Below are 16,908 nucleotides of genomic sequence, written 5' to 3'. Positions count from 1 at the left end.
TATGCAACAATTAGGAAGCTGAGGAATAATAATAATAAAAAAAAGATTGTGTAGCAGTCTGTGATCCGGTTGCTTATCTTATGTATCCAATTAACTTTTAAATAAAATTCTTTCCTTACTCAAGTGGGAATTTGAATAATATTTCAAATAACATACTAAAGCTGTTAGGCACCTGTTACTTTTCAGGCACAAGACGGTGACTCTCTACTGATCATTTGTACCTTGCTCCTGTGCATTGCAGCAGCTCTTGCAGACTCCTTGTGGCTGTTCTGAATGCAGGCGCTTCCCTTAAAGTGAGCGACTAGGTTAATTTTGAAAATTAAATACTGTAGTACACCATTGCTTTGCGCAGTGCTTGTGCATGGATCATACCAAAAGTATTCTTGGTCTAGATTATTCCTGATTCAGAGGGATTTGGCTAAAAAACTTTGGCAAATCTCTTTAGCAGCTCTATGCCATAAAGCTTTTTCTGGTGCAGTTGTAGAGTTCTGGATGTGAAAATCCTCTGATCAGTTCAGCTAGCCTGAAAAAATCCTGTGTAAAATAGCTTTATGTTGGAAGAGGAGTTATTTGGCCAGTATAGTTGGTCAGTTGAGTGGACTGCTTTTGTTTAGCTGTGCCACTAAAAAAACTTTTGCCCCCATAAGCTTACATCTGCATTGGGAAGTACTTTTGGTAAAGCTTTGCAATGTAGACCAGCCTGTGCCAGTTGAAAGACAAAATAGCAGTGCTATTTAGTCACAGGCTGCAACATCCCACTGCTTGGTGCTGCCCCTTTGTGCTGGCACCTGGTTGCATATCAACTGGTTTGGCGATCAAACGTAATTGAAAGACAACGAGGTTGATCAGTTCCCCAGTCCAGTTCACTATGCAGCCATATACCAGCTTCCATGCCAAACTGAAGAAGAGGGAAGTGCTCAGGAGGGAGATGAGTAAAGAAGCAGTAGGGTCTGCATAAGGCAGCACTGTTTTTGAGAAGGCTGGAAGTGAAAATATTGTTTCAGTGTCTTACGAATTTAGAGTCTACGTGTATCATCATTTTGTAGGTGTGCTGAAGTCTGTCTTGGTTACTGTAATAGCTACATAAGTACTTGAGTAAAAACAAAACTGTGGATCAAAAATGTGTTCACAGTTAAACAGGATATGCTTTTAATTGTGTAGTTCTGAATCTGTCACCCCGGACAGATTCTTTGTATTTTAGCCAGAGTGTTTTCTTAGGATGTTTAAGCAAATGATTAAACAGTCAAGTAAGGAAGGGGCTTTTTAACCCCAGTATGCAAAACCAAACCCTGTAGATTTTAAACTGTCTTCTCGTTTACAGGTTTCCTGTATTTTCAAATCTGTATTCTAATACTTGGAAATTTCATAGGATTTATGCTTGGTTAGACTCTTGTATGCAGAGTTTACATTAATCAGGTGAGCTTAGATATCAGACACTCTTCTGTTGTATAATAATCCCCTGGTAGGTCTAAGACGCTTTAGAACTGGAAGTCTTGACTTTCATGGATCAGCTTCCATTTGAATTAACACTGATACATTCTCTCTGCCTCATTAAGACTAAATTATCTTTAATTAGTTCCTCAGATGTATTAGATACAAAGAATGAAATGTTGAGACTGCCAGTCAGATTGCTGGATGGTTAAACTTTAGCTACTGATGCCTAACTAAAATAAAAACCAATCGCAGTGCAATTTATAAATAACAAAACTTCACTCCAGTGGAGGTTTATTGTAATTGGATTTGTAATTTTGCACATTGCAGTGTATCTCAAAGCTGGTCTTGCTGTCTAAGAAACAGAAAAGAAATTATGTGTTGCACACAGCATGCAAATTGTTCAGTCGATCAGAGATTAAATTGCAGTGCCCACTACTGGCATGTCTGCTTTCCTTTATGGTTTTGTGTCAGTTGTTTGTGCCTCTTCAGGTAATGCTTCTGCATTCTGAAAGCAGAAACTATCTGGATATCTGCTCATTTCATTGATATTACTCCTATCTTGTGGTATTTGGGAGGATAATGTATTTGGGCAGTAGAAATGAAATGCACTGCTATGTCACTTGGCACGGGGCATTTTCTAAAGGAGTAAGGTGAGGGATGTCAGATGTGAGAAAACAAATACTATTATGAAAACAAATGTTGCTCCTCTTTCCCCACTCCCCCCTGCTTTTTTCCCTATCTTTTGATTTTGAAAAATCGATGAACTTGAACTGGAATCAAACTCTACTTTCATTTTCCCAATTGAGAGGTGCAGAAGAAATTAAAGAGCTGCTGCTGACAGATTTTAAAAGGGAGTTGAATTTTTAGAAAGAGGAGGGAAAAAAAGTAGAGTGACTAGGGAACTATAAAAAATATTCTTAAAAAGGGGGGGAAAATAGCTGAAAGTAGAATACCTGTAGGTGCTGTCCTTTCAAATAAATAGTATGTTAGGCTGAGAAGGCAAGAGGGTTACCGATCAAATATGGGTGGGGAAGGATGGAGAGAGAGCAGAAGAACAAAGACATCAGTTGGGTCAAGAAGGAATACGGACGGAAAATGTTTGGAAAGGACTGTGCAGAGATTACTTTATAAAGGAGTTTTAGGATATGCTTTAAGGGAATATGGGAATTGTCTTGGTTATTGCTGTCTGTGGGAGTATGTTGGCTAGTTGGATAAAATGAACTGCTAAGAAACCTGCAGGTGGCAAAGCCTACTACATGCCCAAGAGAGGTGCACTGATCTGCTCTGCTCATAGCTGAAGTCATCCTAAATAATGCTTTCTACCTAAGAGGTTATCAAACACAAGGGTTTTTTTGTGAATTACCCTATACGTCAGGTCCAAACATTTGTATCAAAGTGGAGAATAACTGAAGGTGTTGGCATATCTAATTCAGCACATAATTGTTGTCACTGATAGAATGCTTGTTCTTTTAAAAGACCAGTTGTTTCATCAAATCCTTTGAAGAATAAACAAGGCCCAGATTTGCAACAAGGAGATGAAAGTGGGCAGGTTAAAGGAGTTGCCTTCAGTCACAAAGGAGTGAGACGTTCTGTTTTCACTTCCTGATCTACTTCTGCCACATCAGTCTATCACAAATCTTAACCTTTTCTAACTGGGAAGGATAAGAATGAATTTTAAAGCATTTAATTTTTAATAGCTTTGTTTTAAAGTAAGCCTATATGTATTCCTGGTGGAAATGGCCAGCTTTCATAGGTCTTAATTTCCAGGAATCTGTTAAACTTGTGTGCTGTATTAAAATATTGATGCTGCTGAGGTTTAAAAGAAAGTCAAGTGATTGAACCTGGAGAAATTACCATCTGAAACTCTTCAAAATAGAGATTGATCAAGTGTTGAAAACCTCTTGGCAGATGTACCAGCTTCTGGATATTGAGAAGATAGTACGTTCTCAACTTCAGTTTAGATCAGTTAGAGCTAAAATACTGTGGATTTTGGAATGAGAGACATGCTTTCCCTGTTCAGCTCTTTCAAATTTAAAGAAACTATCTGTAAAATCACTGAAGGTCACAGTGACTCAGTTTGACTGACTCAGAAGTTTATTGAACTATGAAAGTTAAACAGAATCCCTTTTCAAAGTGAAACCTGTGTTGATTACCACTTCATGTCTGGTAGGCAACCCTTTACTTGCTATTGTTATATTTGCTCTATGTCAATTTATGTCCAAAATGAAGAGTGTAAGTTTTAGCTATTAAAGAACAATACCATTATGGTATTTTGAAATATGAAAATTTCTGTTCTGTTTCTGCTAGTGAGTAGCTAGGAAAGACAGTAAAACAACATGTCAAATGCATAGTGATGACTCCCATTTGCACTCTTTCAGCCTCTAGTTATTTGCAGCTCAAGGACTTGGAGTTGCAGGCATAATCTTCATATTTAATAGCAATGGATTCTTTTTTTTTCCTTCGATTTTTGCCTGAAAGTAAAAATCTAATGCTTAAGGATATTAACAAATGTATTAAGCTGTGTAATTGCTTGAATGAGAAATGTTATGTTGGTAGATAACAGAGAAATAAAGTAACCCTGTTATACCTAATCTGAGCATACTTACCAGTGAGAGCCAGTGAGAGCAGACGTTTCTTATGTTAATACTTCTCAGTTATTTACTTTAAAGTTAAAATCAACAATTTAAACCACAACTTACTTGCTCCTTGAAGTAAATAACTTCTGTGCAGGGTAGGTAACGAATTAAATGTACTTATGTGGAGGTAATTGGTTTATGATTACAGTTTAATGTGTTAATATAGTTGTTAAGTCCAGATTGATGAAATAAGTCTTTCTGTGATATTGATTATTAATATCAGCCACTCTAGGGAGCTTTTTTCTTAGCATATTTTTTTAAATCATTTGCTCAGCTTTTTTGAAGGGAACAGTGTAGCATCAAATTCAACTGTGCAGTTACAGAGTATATTTGTCACTTTCAAGAAAAATAGTCACTTTAAGTGCATACTCTATTTTAACCACAAAAAATTGTTAATGCATCTTAAACTATATGCTAAGAATCAAATGGCAATGCTTTTTCAATATCTTTTGGTTTTGAAACTACTCTTTGAATTTATTATTGATTCTCCTTTATTAGTAGATTGTATTCCTCTATTTTGAGAACACACAATTGAAGTTGTCTTTTTAAAGTTTAACAAAAAGCAGATTAAGCCTTGGATACATACAATAAAAGGAAATAAAATGTGAAATTTGTACTTCCTAAAGTGGCTTTTGCGTTCCATCAGTCATCTTTGCCATTCATACCTCAGTCCGTTAGAAGACGAAAAAACCAAATGCTCGTGGATTAGCCTTTATTCTTGTTCATGGTGGTTTAGCTCAGCCTTGGACTGAGAAACGGTGGATGGAGACAGTCTGAATCGCCATGACTAGACTGTTACCTGGAAGAAAGCATGCATCCAGACTCTTGCCTAGTGAGAAGAAAGCATCCTTCATGCGCTTCACATCACTGCAGCCATCTATAAGTGCAGCGTGGCATCAGGGATTCTTATCTCTCTGAAAACTTGTGTGTTGATGTTCTTGATAATCTCTGAATATAATACTGGCAAAAAGTGTTTCCCAAAAAGTTCTGAAAACAGCTGGTGCTGGTTCCATCCTGTTGAATTTTAGAGTCGATCTTACCAATCTTAAATCTCAAGCTTTAAATACTTGTGGGTTTTTTGTGTTGTGTGTTGTTTTTTTTTTTTTTTAGGACATCCATCATGTTTGAAATTCTGTCCTGAATTGACAACAAATGTGAAGGCCTTAAGATGGCAGTGTATTGAATGCAAGACATGCAGTGCATGTAGGATCCAAGGAAAAAATGCAGTAAGTTAGACTGTTGAGTGTTATCTGAGTTTTCTTTGTTTACTGTAGCTCTATACTTAGCACATGTGCAAATACAAATCGCTGATGTCAATGTCAATGTCAAGCAATGCTATATTAAGTCTTTTTTTTTTCCCCCTCTTCCTCCCCACCTGCCCCCCCGCCCCCTTCAGGATAACATGCTTTTTTGCGACTCCTGTGATAGAGGGTTCCATATGGAGTGCTGTGACCCACCGCTTTCCCGAATGCCAAAAGGTGATAATAAAAAAAACCTTTCAGTGAAAGTACTTTCATTCACAGTCGTTTCTCATATTAAGTGACCGAAAGATCTTGAGCATGCTAATTATTCTTGCCTTGGTAAATAGTATGATTTTAATCATGTTAAAGCCAGTACTTTATTTTTCTTTACTTGAGATTTTTTTCCTCAGGAAAATAGTAAAGGTCTGTGGTCCATTGACCAGATGAATTCACTGTGTATTGAGTTGTTGACCAGTCTATAGAAGGTTGAAGTTTTATGAAGGCAGAGCAGGTGAATAGAGCCTGCTTCTTCATGCCTTTTGTAAGAGTAATTTTAAAAAAGACAGACAAACAAAACACCTTTGTGTCTTCAGGTTCTCTAATATCTAGATTTCTGATGCATAGCACCTCTTACTTCTGCTCTCACATCTTTATGGCTTTCTCTATTTAATCTTAAAGACACACTAAAGACTTTTCCAGCTTCCTTCAATGGCAGATATGGTCATCTGCTGTTAAAAGGATGCCAAATTCAAGTCCTTGTATATTAAAACAAACATATCTAGGTGTATTCTGGTATTTTCTTTACGACACTCTAGCCTAGATTGCTTAGTAACGCACCTGTAATTTTTTCCCCATTTTAATTGTGTCTGAAGAAGGATCTGGGTAGTTTGAGGAGGGACAAGCTGGAACAGAAATTCTTCTAAGAACCCGTTTGCTCACAGTCTTTTCTGTGGTCTTTGTTGCTTCTTTTTTTCCCCCCTTTCCATGAGCACCTTGCTTTCAAGTATTTCAAAGTATGTGTACAAGTGGATCACTTCTCTCTATCCACTTCACCTTCCCTGTGTCCTGTTCATAAGGTAATTTGTTGATGATGTGTACTTGGCATGTATCTTGGTGGACACCTGCGATAGAGATTAAATAAACTGTGTACAATTAAACTTTTTTCCTTTATGTAGGGATGTGGATTTGCCAGGTCTGTAGACCAAAGAAGAAAGGGAGAAAGCTACTTCATGAGAAAGCTGCTCAGATAAGGCGACGATATGCAAAACCTATTGGAAGACCGAAAAATAAACTAAAGCAACGAATGTTGTAGGTTTCTCTTGATTTTCTTTTTTTTAATGTTTCTGAGAATGTAGTCGGGTAAGAGTTGGTACAGGTTTGACTGCAGTTTTTAACAGTATTTCAAGTTTTTTACTATTTGCAGTTTTTAACTGTATATAAAGTTGGGGAAAGTAGGTGACAAGTATTCTAGTATATGCCTTTCAGCCAAATGGCCAATAACTTCTGAATTATGGGGGGTGCTTTTTGTGTCATGTCAGAAGGTGGTGAAAAAACTTACTGTAACTTACTTTTCTAGATCACATGATTTTTAAACAAAACTTGTAGCTATAGCAGATGCAAATACAAGTCTGTATGATGACATATTCCACAGCTATCTTTTTAAGTGTAACTTCAAATAATTGAAGTACATACAGAATCTATACTAAGTGGATAATAGTGAGCTACTTATATCTAACTTCAGATGACTGTTCTGCTCAAAGACCTGTTAAAAAATTGTATAAAAATTACTTCAATATCAGCTCACAAAACCCACTCCAAAAAGCAAACTATGTGAGTATACAGAAGTTCCGGTTTCAGTGGTACTCTGGAAAAAAGTATTACTTGACTTCTGCTGTTAAGCTGCCACTGGTTACTAGGGAAAGAGGTTGCAATTTCTCTTGCTTCTCAAGAATGTGTTTATTTAAGAAAAGAGAGTGCTGTAATTCTTTTGGCATCTATCTTTCCAGGGAACACTGTAGCTGGACATCTTAAGGCTTGGTTGGAGGATTGTTTAAGTAGCGTTCAAATGCTGAGTTGACATTACACTGAGTGTTAAACAGGAACAGATTCTGTGTTAACTCCAGTAGCATGTTGCCCTCCATCACGTGTTCCTATCCACATACGCCTTTCTTCTCCTATTTAACTATCTGTTTGGCCATGTCAACTCAGCAGCTGAAAAGCTTTCCGGCTCTATCTACTACTCATTCTGTCATGTGGCTGTTACACAACCATTTTTCTTTATAGTCTAAACACCTGTCTGGTATTCTTCAGAGTTGCATGGTAGCTGCTATAAAACTTTTCCTTTTGCAAAATAAGGATTTCTGGAGCCTGTGGAACCAACATGTAAAAATAGAAGGGGAGAAAAAAAAATACTCGCAGTACTAGAGTACAGCACACTAGTCAAGTTGATGTACTTGGTACTGTGCAGCTTGCTATATTCTCTTTCCCTTCTCTCTCTCTGACAGTATCTCTTGTCTTGCCTTTTTGGTCCTTGTCCAAAAGTTCAGTGTATGTTGCTCTAGGGAAGTAGTACAAGACAAGGATCAAGTGTGGCACTACATGAAAGTAAAAGATGTAGTTGTAGTGGCTCATGAGAGCGTGCTGTTAAAGGAAGAGTGGGTGAACTGTTCTTTTGCCTTCTCCATTTGCCTCCTGACTAAATAACTTAGGAACTTGAAGGTAATTGAAATAGCCATACAACTTCCAGTGTTTTAACTGAAATTCTTATATATTATTCTGTGTGCATTATAAAAATATTCCCTATATCTCTAGCTACACCTCTGGTTTTACCGCTTTGAAAACTCGTAAGCCTTCAGCTCGAGGTTAGGATTCTAATGCAGTATTGCCATCTTACTTCTCTAAAATCATGTCCCTGATTTGGGCTCCCACAGTGGATTTAGCAGTAATGTCTGTCTGACACACTAATTCTGCTTCTACTCCTTCCTCATACATGTAAAAGAAAGGTGGGAAAGATTGTGAGGGTTTTACTGTTACATTTTGCTAATGGGATTTTGAGCTACAACTTTTGAAGCAAATGTCATGCTAAAGGATGCAGAAGCTCTCTTAGCATTGGAGATGATTATGAATATTTTTAGAAACATTTTCTTTTCTTTGTAGCTCATGAGCCACATGAGCATGTTATAGTAGTACTTGGGGGGCTTCTTTGTGTAATAAATTTGCAATTCTGAGGGCTCATGTAATCTTGTTTTGGAAAAATAGTGGTTAGGAGATGGGATAAGAGAAGATACTCTTCCTCATGGATTCCTATTTAAAAGTGATCGTGGGGTACAGAAGATGACAGTGTCATACATGAAAGTGTGTGGTCACATGAAGTACTGGAAGGTTAGCTAATGCCACTTAGTTCTTTTCATGTAGTACAAAGAAAATCTGTCCAGTAGTAGTGGAATAATTTTTTGCCTGTTGACCATCTGTAGGAGGCCCTTCACAGGCAAAGTACTGTGTAGGATTAACTAAAACCAGGTGTGCGCTGGCCTCTGGCACTGACGGTGATTACTACATCTGGTAGTGAGAATAGGTCTTGTGATGGACGTAAGCTTATGGCACCAAAGGATTCAAAAGACTTAGAAGTTTTTGGTTTTGTTGCCTCTTAGGAGCTAACCAAATTTAAGCATGTGTGAGTGGAAAAGTAGTTCTTAAACTGGTGAGCCCTTGGAGTTCACTAAACCAGATGGTAGCCCCAGGCTGTTCAATCTCTAATTAGAAGTAACCTGTTGGAATTAATTACTTGGGCATCTCAATTAAGAAGCCAAAATTTGTGGAAGAAAACTTTCCGCTGCAAAGTAAATAAGCTAGCTTCAAAGGGCAGGATGGAAAATGGAATGGAAGCATTTGATGCAACGATGTAGCTTTGTTTGGATTTGCAATTTGATCATGCCTCCTGATAGCTATTTCTTTTACTGCAAATAATTTTAAACATTCTGTTTCTATATACTTACAATATACTACTCTTCAGTATATCTTTCAATGTTGTTCCTCTCTTCAGTCATTAGTGATCATTCTGCTGTCACAAATGTTGGCTTTCAGCATGCCCTTTTTCTTCCTAGCGTTTAAATAACATTCACCACTCTTCCTTCTTAACACCTTCCATGTTAGGCCTGATCGGTTTATGGCTTTTCTACAAAGACCACTTGGTCTTACAGTTTTACTCTTTCCTTTCCTTTGCTATTTTTGTTTTTGCTATTGTTACAATTTTAAAGAAGGCAGAGTCAGTTTCTCTTGTTTTGTTGTTAATGCTGGTCATAAGCTGCCTCAGTTTGCTTTTAGGTCTTTGGTGGTAATTTTTGCTATTAGTGTTAACATACATAATCCAACAAGAGTGTGGAAAAAATAGCAGTTTCTTGAAAACTGACTGTCTTGCTTTAAAGGACCAGTAGACTTTCTCTGCTGTTTAAGCAAATGTAGTCTGAAGTTAAGTGTTTTCATATGCAGTAATTTATTAACACTGAACATGTGCATCTCCTTTCTACGTACAATATGTGTATCACTCTATGGTGACAGAGCAGTTATTGTGTCAGACACAGTGCATTGATGTTTTTCTCCAAAGAAGCACGCTTTTGCCATGCCTAAATGTAGGTTGGGAGGCTGTATACTTGGGAGATCTTGCTATCCCAGCTGCTTCTATTTATATGTACTGTGGACTATCTTTTAAAGAAGGGGGGACAGGAGGGGTAACAAAAAGAAAAAAAGAAGTCGGATGTTACATCAGTGTGAAATGTATTTCAAAAGTGCCTATGTCTTCAAATTTCTTTAAAGATTTTTACATACAGGGGCATATGTAACTTGTATAAACTGTAATACTATTTGGCAGTAGTTACAGATTTTTTTTTAATGCTGATTTTTATTTTCCAAATTTTTGCATAGGTCTGTAACCAGTGATGAAGGATCCGTGAATGCATTCACAGGAAGGGGGTCACCTGGTAGGGGTCAAAAGACTAAAGTCTGTACCACACCTTCATCTGGTCATGCTGCATCTGTGAAGGATTCAAGCAGCAGATTGCCTGTTACAGACCCCACTCGGCCTGGTGCCACCACCAAAATCACCACCACCTCCACCTACATATCTGCCTCTACACTTAAAGTTAACAAGAAAACCAAAGGGCTCATTGATGGCCTTACTAAGTTCTTTACACCATCACCTGATGGTCGCAGATCACGAGGTGAAATAATAGACTTTTCAAAGCACTATCGTCCAAGGAAAAAGGTGTCTCAGAAACAGTCATGCACTTCTCTTGTGTTGGCTACAGGTACCACACAAAAGCTAAAACCTCCACCTTCTTCACTTCTACCCCCAACCCCCATCTCTGGTCAGAGCCCAAGTTCGCAAAAATCCAGCACTTCCATTTCTTCTAACTCTCCCCAAAGTTCTTCCAGTCAGTCAAGCATACCCTCCTTTAGTAGCCTTCCTAATAACAGTCAGCTAAAGGGACTCTTTGATGGACTCTCTCATATTTATAGCACTCAGGGACAGTCTCGAAAAAAGGGACACCCAAGCTATGCACCGCCCAAGCGTTTGCGTCGTAAACCAGAATTATCTTCCTCATCAAAATCTAATAGCCATTTCTATGGAAAGAGAGAGGTCAGGAGTAGGTTTATTTCTCATGCCTGTACCTCTGGGTGGGGTGTGTCTAGAGGACATGCTTTTAAAGCAATTGCTCACCTCAAGAGAACAACTTTCCTTAAAAAGCACAGGATTCTAGGCAGATTAAAGTATAAAGTGACCCCTCAGATGGGGACCCCCTCACCAGGGAAGGGGAGCTTGGCAGACGGAAGGATTAAACCTGATCAGGATGATGGTAAGCAAAGGTGAAAGCGCCAACCAAACCTGTGTCCCGTCCAAAACCAAAATTCTTATATTGTCACATAGGTCTTAGCTATTTCTCTTGTTCTTACTTCACTTTCATACAAAAGCAATGAAACTTTGACCTTTTATCTAATGCTGACTAAATCTCCAAAATGTTGGTTTTTTTTCTGACTAATACCACACCACTTTTTTTATTATTTTTTTGCATCTGTAGTGGCACTAGGAGCCCCAAATGCCTTCATAATGTTGCTTATGACTGTGTAGTACCGCATGAGTAGCCACTTTTCATGCTACTTTCGTATTCTCCTCCTGCCCTTTCTCTGGCAGTAGTGCTGTCATCATGATTGTGTGCCATCAGTGCTGCTTATGGTGGGCATTTCAATTCATTTCCCTCTGCTCCATTGCTTTTTCATGAACGATTCCATCCTGCTACAGTTTCCACAACACTTGATCTGTACTGCTGTGAACTACCTTTTTAATAATTATTTTTATTTTAGAAGGAATGTATTAATAATGTTCGAATGTAGACTTAGCTTAGTATTGGTCTCCAACTTTAAGGGCAACTTTTTTCTCTTATTTTTATTTTTACCTTGTAGAGTATACTGGAGTTTATCAGGTGGCGTAGTTCTAGCGATAGAATATACTCCATTTCATGAGGTTCAAAACTAATTTAGTAGAACTGGACTGTGCAGGTTTATACAGACAGACAAGCAGGTACCACAAATAGCTCATGCAACAGCAAACTACAAAACAAGAAGGGGGGCAAGTTTCATTTCTGTTACTTAGTAATCCCAAATTTAGTTAAAATGAGGTGTCATAACAGCCATAGTTGCTACAATCCTATTTAGGAGTATCACTTTTGTAAGGCACGTGTAATCTTCATGTCTGTGAATAAACTTTTTGCTGGTTTTAAATAACAGATACTGAAATCAAACTAAGCATCAAACAAGAAAATACGGATGTATTTCTCGTGGGAACTAAGGACACTGTTACACAGGAGGATTTGGAAGTATTTAAGCAGGCTCGAGAACTTTCTCTGGAGGTAAGAATCAAGTTGCATAAAGTGTAGCTATTTCTGTAAATAAAACCTCAATTCATTTTCGTATGTCTATTCATCTTTGTTTTTAATATATTCCTTTTAATCTAATGTGTCATGCTTGCTGTGAATTTAATTTGGGAGATACTGTATACACAGTTACATTTTCCTAGATAGGAGACAAGGCATCACACTGGAATGGGTCAGATCATAAGTGACACTTGGGATAGATTTTGAAAGATATCCTTGAGCACTTTGGACACAGGACTGCCACTAATTAAGCGTAGAGATTAAGCATAGCTGACATCTTGGTCAGGACTGAGAGGATGTTGGTCGGTAAGAATGTGCCTGAAGATTTATTTTTTTTTTTTTTTTTTTTTTTTTTTTTCCCCTCTGCAAATAAAACAGCCACTGTGAAAAGTTAAGTCTGTCCCAGCAAATACTGTTTGATAGGAAACTGGGTTTAGGGAGTTCATAACTTCATTTTACCCAATGATTTAACACACTTTGAGTTTAAATACTACAGACTTTTTCTAGCAGTGAAAATATTTGAGCTGAATCTGACTAGAACTGTTTATACCAGCTGGTGTTAATGCTCTTCTTTAATGTATGTAGTGGTAATCTAAAACTTGTGAAGCCTGGGCTGGTTGATTTTGGTTGATTGGTTGGGGTTTTTTGCCAAGGAAGCTGGACATGGCAGCTGAGTCGTCCTATAGCAAAACAGACTTTTACTTTTCTGTGTCTACGAAATGAGCAATCAGTATCTTTTGAGAACCTGGGTCAGAAGTGAGGTGCATATAATGTTTCAGCTGCTGCTTTTTATAAAATCACATCATAAATGAGTATGTCTTGTAATTTTTTCAGTAATGGAAATCAATTTTTTTATATTTTGTTTAGTGTACAAGAATGGACAATACCTGCTATGGGTCAATGCAATGACCTCTTAACTCAGAGTGTGTTAAACCAATAAACTCAAACCAAGTTTAAAGATTCAACTTCATTATTAGTTTGTACTTCTGTTTGTGTGGAAATGGTTCTCATATCCTCCTTTCTTTGTCTTTCATATGCAGTCCAAAAATGTTAGGTGGTAAGACTTCTAAAATTTGTGGCATTGAAATTACTTTTTTCCCCCACCTTTCTTCCTTTTTTTGTTTTTTGCCATCCCTTTAGAGTCTAGCAGTCATTTTCTGATCAGCTCAAATTCAGTATGATAACAGAGATCAGTGTGTGTTAGTATACTGTTGACTGTTATGAAGTAAATTCCAGTGACTCCAGAAGGGTTTTGCTGATGCCTTCTCCCTCATTGTTTTGACAAAAGGTTAGCTTTGAGTTTGAACAAGACCCATAGAGAAGTCCTCGTGCTAGGAGCTGCAGAAGAGAACTGAGGCAGTTGTGCCTCCTGTTTGGCTGGGCCATGCACCATGTATTTGTATGCACGCACTTGTAAGCACTGCTCACTTAACTTCATGTTTAGGTGTTTGGCAACTTGAAAGAAATTTTCACTGTTTATATTTGGCTGCTTGCAAGCTCTGTCCTCTTACCTGTCCAGGTTGGAAGAACTTAAGCAACTGATTTGGATACTTCAGGTTTCTCACACCTTTGCTGAGTGAAATTGATGATTTAAAGCTAACTTTCCTTTTACTTTTTCTAGAACTAATATTTTGCTTTCATTGCACCTGACAGAAAATTGGGTGTAAAAACACTGGTGAAACAGCTGGGCGATATCCTTCAGTGATTGAGTTTGGAAAATACGAGATCCAGACCTGGTACTCTTCACCTTACCCACAGGAATATGCAAGGTAAAGAGTTGTCAAGATTGTCCTACATTGTTGGAATTTTTACTAATGTGATAATTGTAATTTATTTTATTATTCTTTTTTAATTGTTTATAGTTTACAACTTTTATAAGTAAATATGCTTTCATAATTTTAAGTAAGAACAAGGATTTATCTTGACCTTTTTTTTTCCCCTAGTTCTAATCAAAGATGCATTTTAAAAGACTGATTTTCCTAGACCTGCATAAATATAATCTTGCAGTGTGTATTGGCATGGTTTTGTTTGGGTTTTGGGGTTTGCTTTTTTTTTTCTTTGTTTGTTTATTCTGTTGTGGTTTTGGTTCTTTGGTGTTTTTTTGTTGTGTTTTTTTTTTGTTTTTGTGTTTTGTTTTTGTTTTTTTTTTTTTAAACGATTGCAACCAGGTATGTCCACCTTCTGGCCATTTAGAGCAATTAATCTTGTTTGTCATCCAGAATTTGTAAACCTCCTTTTTCTAGGGACCAGGGAGAAGTCTGAATATTCTAGATAAATAAAGTCGAAGTAAGCAATTCATAGCAACAGTGTCGTGTTTCTGGCCTTCTTTGCCAGGGTGCACCTCGGAGTCAGGCAGAGAGCATAAACTAGTATATGTGCTCAGCAGACCTCTGCTGATTTTTGCATGTGCTGAAAACAAGTGTTTTATGAATCCATTGGATCTGTGGCACACATGGAGATTTTCAGAACTGTGTGTTTATCAAGCTCTATTACTATAGCAAGCAATCAAGTTATGTGGTCTGTTCCAAAATGTCTTTATATAGCATTATTGTAAACTACCTTTTCTCACCATCCCTCCTATTCCTAGATATTGTCATCTTTGCACGGTGGGAATGAGGGATATATGGTGAATTGGTAATATAAAAATCAAGGGCTAAAACAAGTGTAGAGAGCATTTCTATTTCCTCTTATTACCACTGCTTTTATAATGTTAATGTTTTATTTCAGTTACTTTTTTTATTCCCTCAATTTATATCATATTGTGAAAGAAAGAAAAAACAGTTAAGTTCCATCAAGTAAATTAATCCCAGGGAGAGGCATAATGGTGGATAATTATTAGTATGAGGCAACAGTGGGATGGCATCTGTAGGAGGCAGCTTGGTTCTTGACTCTGAGTGCAGTGGGATTACATCATGGAACACACAGTTTGAACTACTTTTTGTGTTGTTGATAAACTTTCTTAGAATACTGGAGTAGTGTAAACCATTGCTATGATCCCAACATGATCCCAGGATGTGTCAGTAGCTTCAGAGCAGATGAAGATTGTCCTCTGCTCTAAAACTTTGTAGTAATTGATTTCTGCAGCAGTCTTCCACTGCTTCATAATTTAAAAATGAAGGTAAATAGCCATAAAGATCACTGAAAGGAGCAGGTTCTGGTATGTAGAATGCTTGCCAGCATTGTCTTACACTGGGTGTGTGGGTTACTTGTATGTAGTCTGAACCAAATCCTTCCCAGAGGAGTACAATTATCTATGTTGCCTGTGTCACAGAGATGTGTGGAAGGGGGGACTTTTTGCCTGTACGCAAACTGTTTGGACGGGCATCTGTGTTCAAGTAAAGTGGTAGTTTAGGTGGAGGTGAGGGGGTACAGTCCTACTACAGTTTGCCATCCCACTCAAGTATTTTGAAGACATTGGAAAGAAAAATCATCTCCTAGCCCTCCCCACATAGAAAATAAGGAAGATTAAAAGGAAGGAGATTCCCTGTATTCTGCTGTGCACCTCCTTTGTCTTTATTGGAAGAAGAAGGGTGAAATTTGAGGTATGGCTCTAGTGTGCCTACTTTGGTAGAGACCACAGAAAAAGCTTAGGTGCAATGTGGGAAGGGGGAAGTAACTGGGATCTGTCAGAGGCTGAACCATAAAACAGCTGACCACAGTCCAACCCTGTTGAATTAGTTAATTGTGATTGATTGAATCTGAGCTTTTCTTATCTTCCCTTTCTAATGGCTGATGTGTATGTTTAATCATTCACTCTAGTGTGATAATTTTTTTATTTTTAAACTACAGCAACATTTACTCATGGTACCTTATATTTAAATGGGGAGGGCCTCTCACTTTGTGGTAAGTTTTTTGTATACAGAATTTGATATTTTTTTTGTATAAAACATCTTTCTAATTTTCATACAGATTACCAAAGCTTTACCTGTGTGAATTCTGTCTTAAATATATGAAAAGTAAAAACATTTTGTTACGGCACTCAAAGAAATGTGGCTGGTTTCATCCTCCAGCCAATGAAATCTATAGAAGAAATGACCTTTCAGTATTTGAGGTAGGTATATAAAAATATAAATTTCTCAAAGTAACTGGTTTTTAGACATTACAGGCCAGTTGTAGAACTAGTGAAAACTTTAACAGAATTAAATATTTCCTTGGAGATTCTTCTTATACTGCAAGAACAAGTCCATCTTCCCTGTCCTGTTCCACCTTGCTGTGTTCTCTCACAATTCTTACTTCCTTTACTTGTATTTCATGCATTACCCAACCTCTTAAGATACTTTTATAGCATTCATCTTAGATGGAGACTGCAAGGGAAGCTCTGTGACTGGATTGCCTTTCCCTCTCAGCAAAAGTACCTCTTGCATCCATTCATTTCTGGCTATTTGAATATCTTAGGTGTAGGGAGAATACTAGTATAATGTACATGCTTCCAATATATAAAAGCAAGGAAAGCAGTTTGTTTATTGTTCTAAAAACACAAATGTAGCTACTAAGTGCTTTTGCCTTCCTTTTGGATGTTTGAGGAACTTGCCCTGAAACATCCTGGTTGGGTGATGGGGTTCCAATCCAGCTTTGTCCAGAACACACTGCCTTTAGTTTAGAAAGTCCAGAGTTGAGCTTGTGGATATGTATTCTTTTATAACCTAAATTACTCTCTTGGGAGACAACTCG

At 37.6% G+C, this 16,908-nt stretch overlaps 1 protein-coding gene across 6 annotated transcripts in view; it reads left to right on the top strand.

Annotated features, from left to right (window-relative positions):
* KAT6B (lysine acetyltransferase 6B) overlaps positions 1–16,908 on the top strand; it is a gene marked incomplete at its 5' end in the record, with an annotated part of 110,623 nt that overhangs the window by 54,374 nt on the left and 39,341 nt on the right. For 2 of the 6 annotated variants that reach the window (XM_082002256.1, XM_082002255.1), the window contains 7 exons: positions 5,181–5,296; positions 5,467–5,548; positions 6,487–6,619; positions 10,232–10,287; positions 12,092–12,213; positions 13,891–14,006; positions 16,147–16,288. In XM_082002256.1, coding sequence (XP_081858382.1) covers positions 5,181–5,296; positions 5,467–5,548; positions 6,487–6,619; positions 10,232–10,287; positions 12,092–12,213; positions 13,891–14,006; positions 16,147–16,288 — 767 coding nt within the window. Of the gene's footprint in view, positions 1–5,180; positions 5,297–5,466; positions 5,549–6,486; positions 6,620–10,231; positions 11,164–12,091; positions 12,214–13,890; positions 14,007–16,146; positions 16,289–16,908 lie in introns of all 6 variants that reach the window. The other 4 variants (XM_082002254.1, XM_082002253.1, XM_082002257.1 and 1 more) reach the window with 4 other exon arrangements.

Source organism: Phaethon aethereus (assembly GCF_964289735.1).
Source record: "Phaethon aethereus genome assembly, chromosome: 7".
NCBI classification, from domain to species: Eukaryota; Metazoa; Chordata; class Aves; order Phaethontiformes; family Phaethontidae; genus Phaethon; species Phaethon aethereus.
This window is presented reverse-complemented; position numbering and strand designations above follow the sequence as displayed.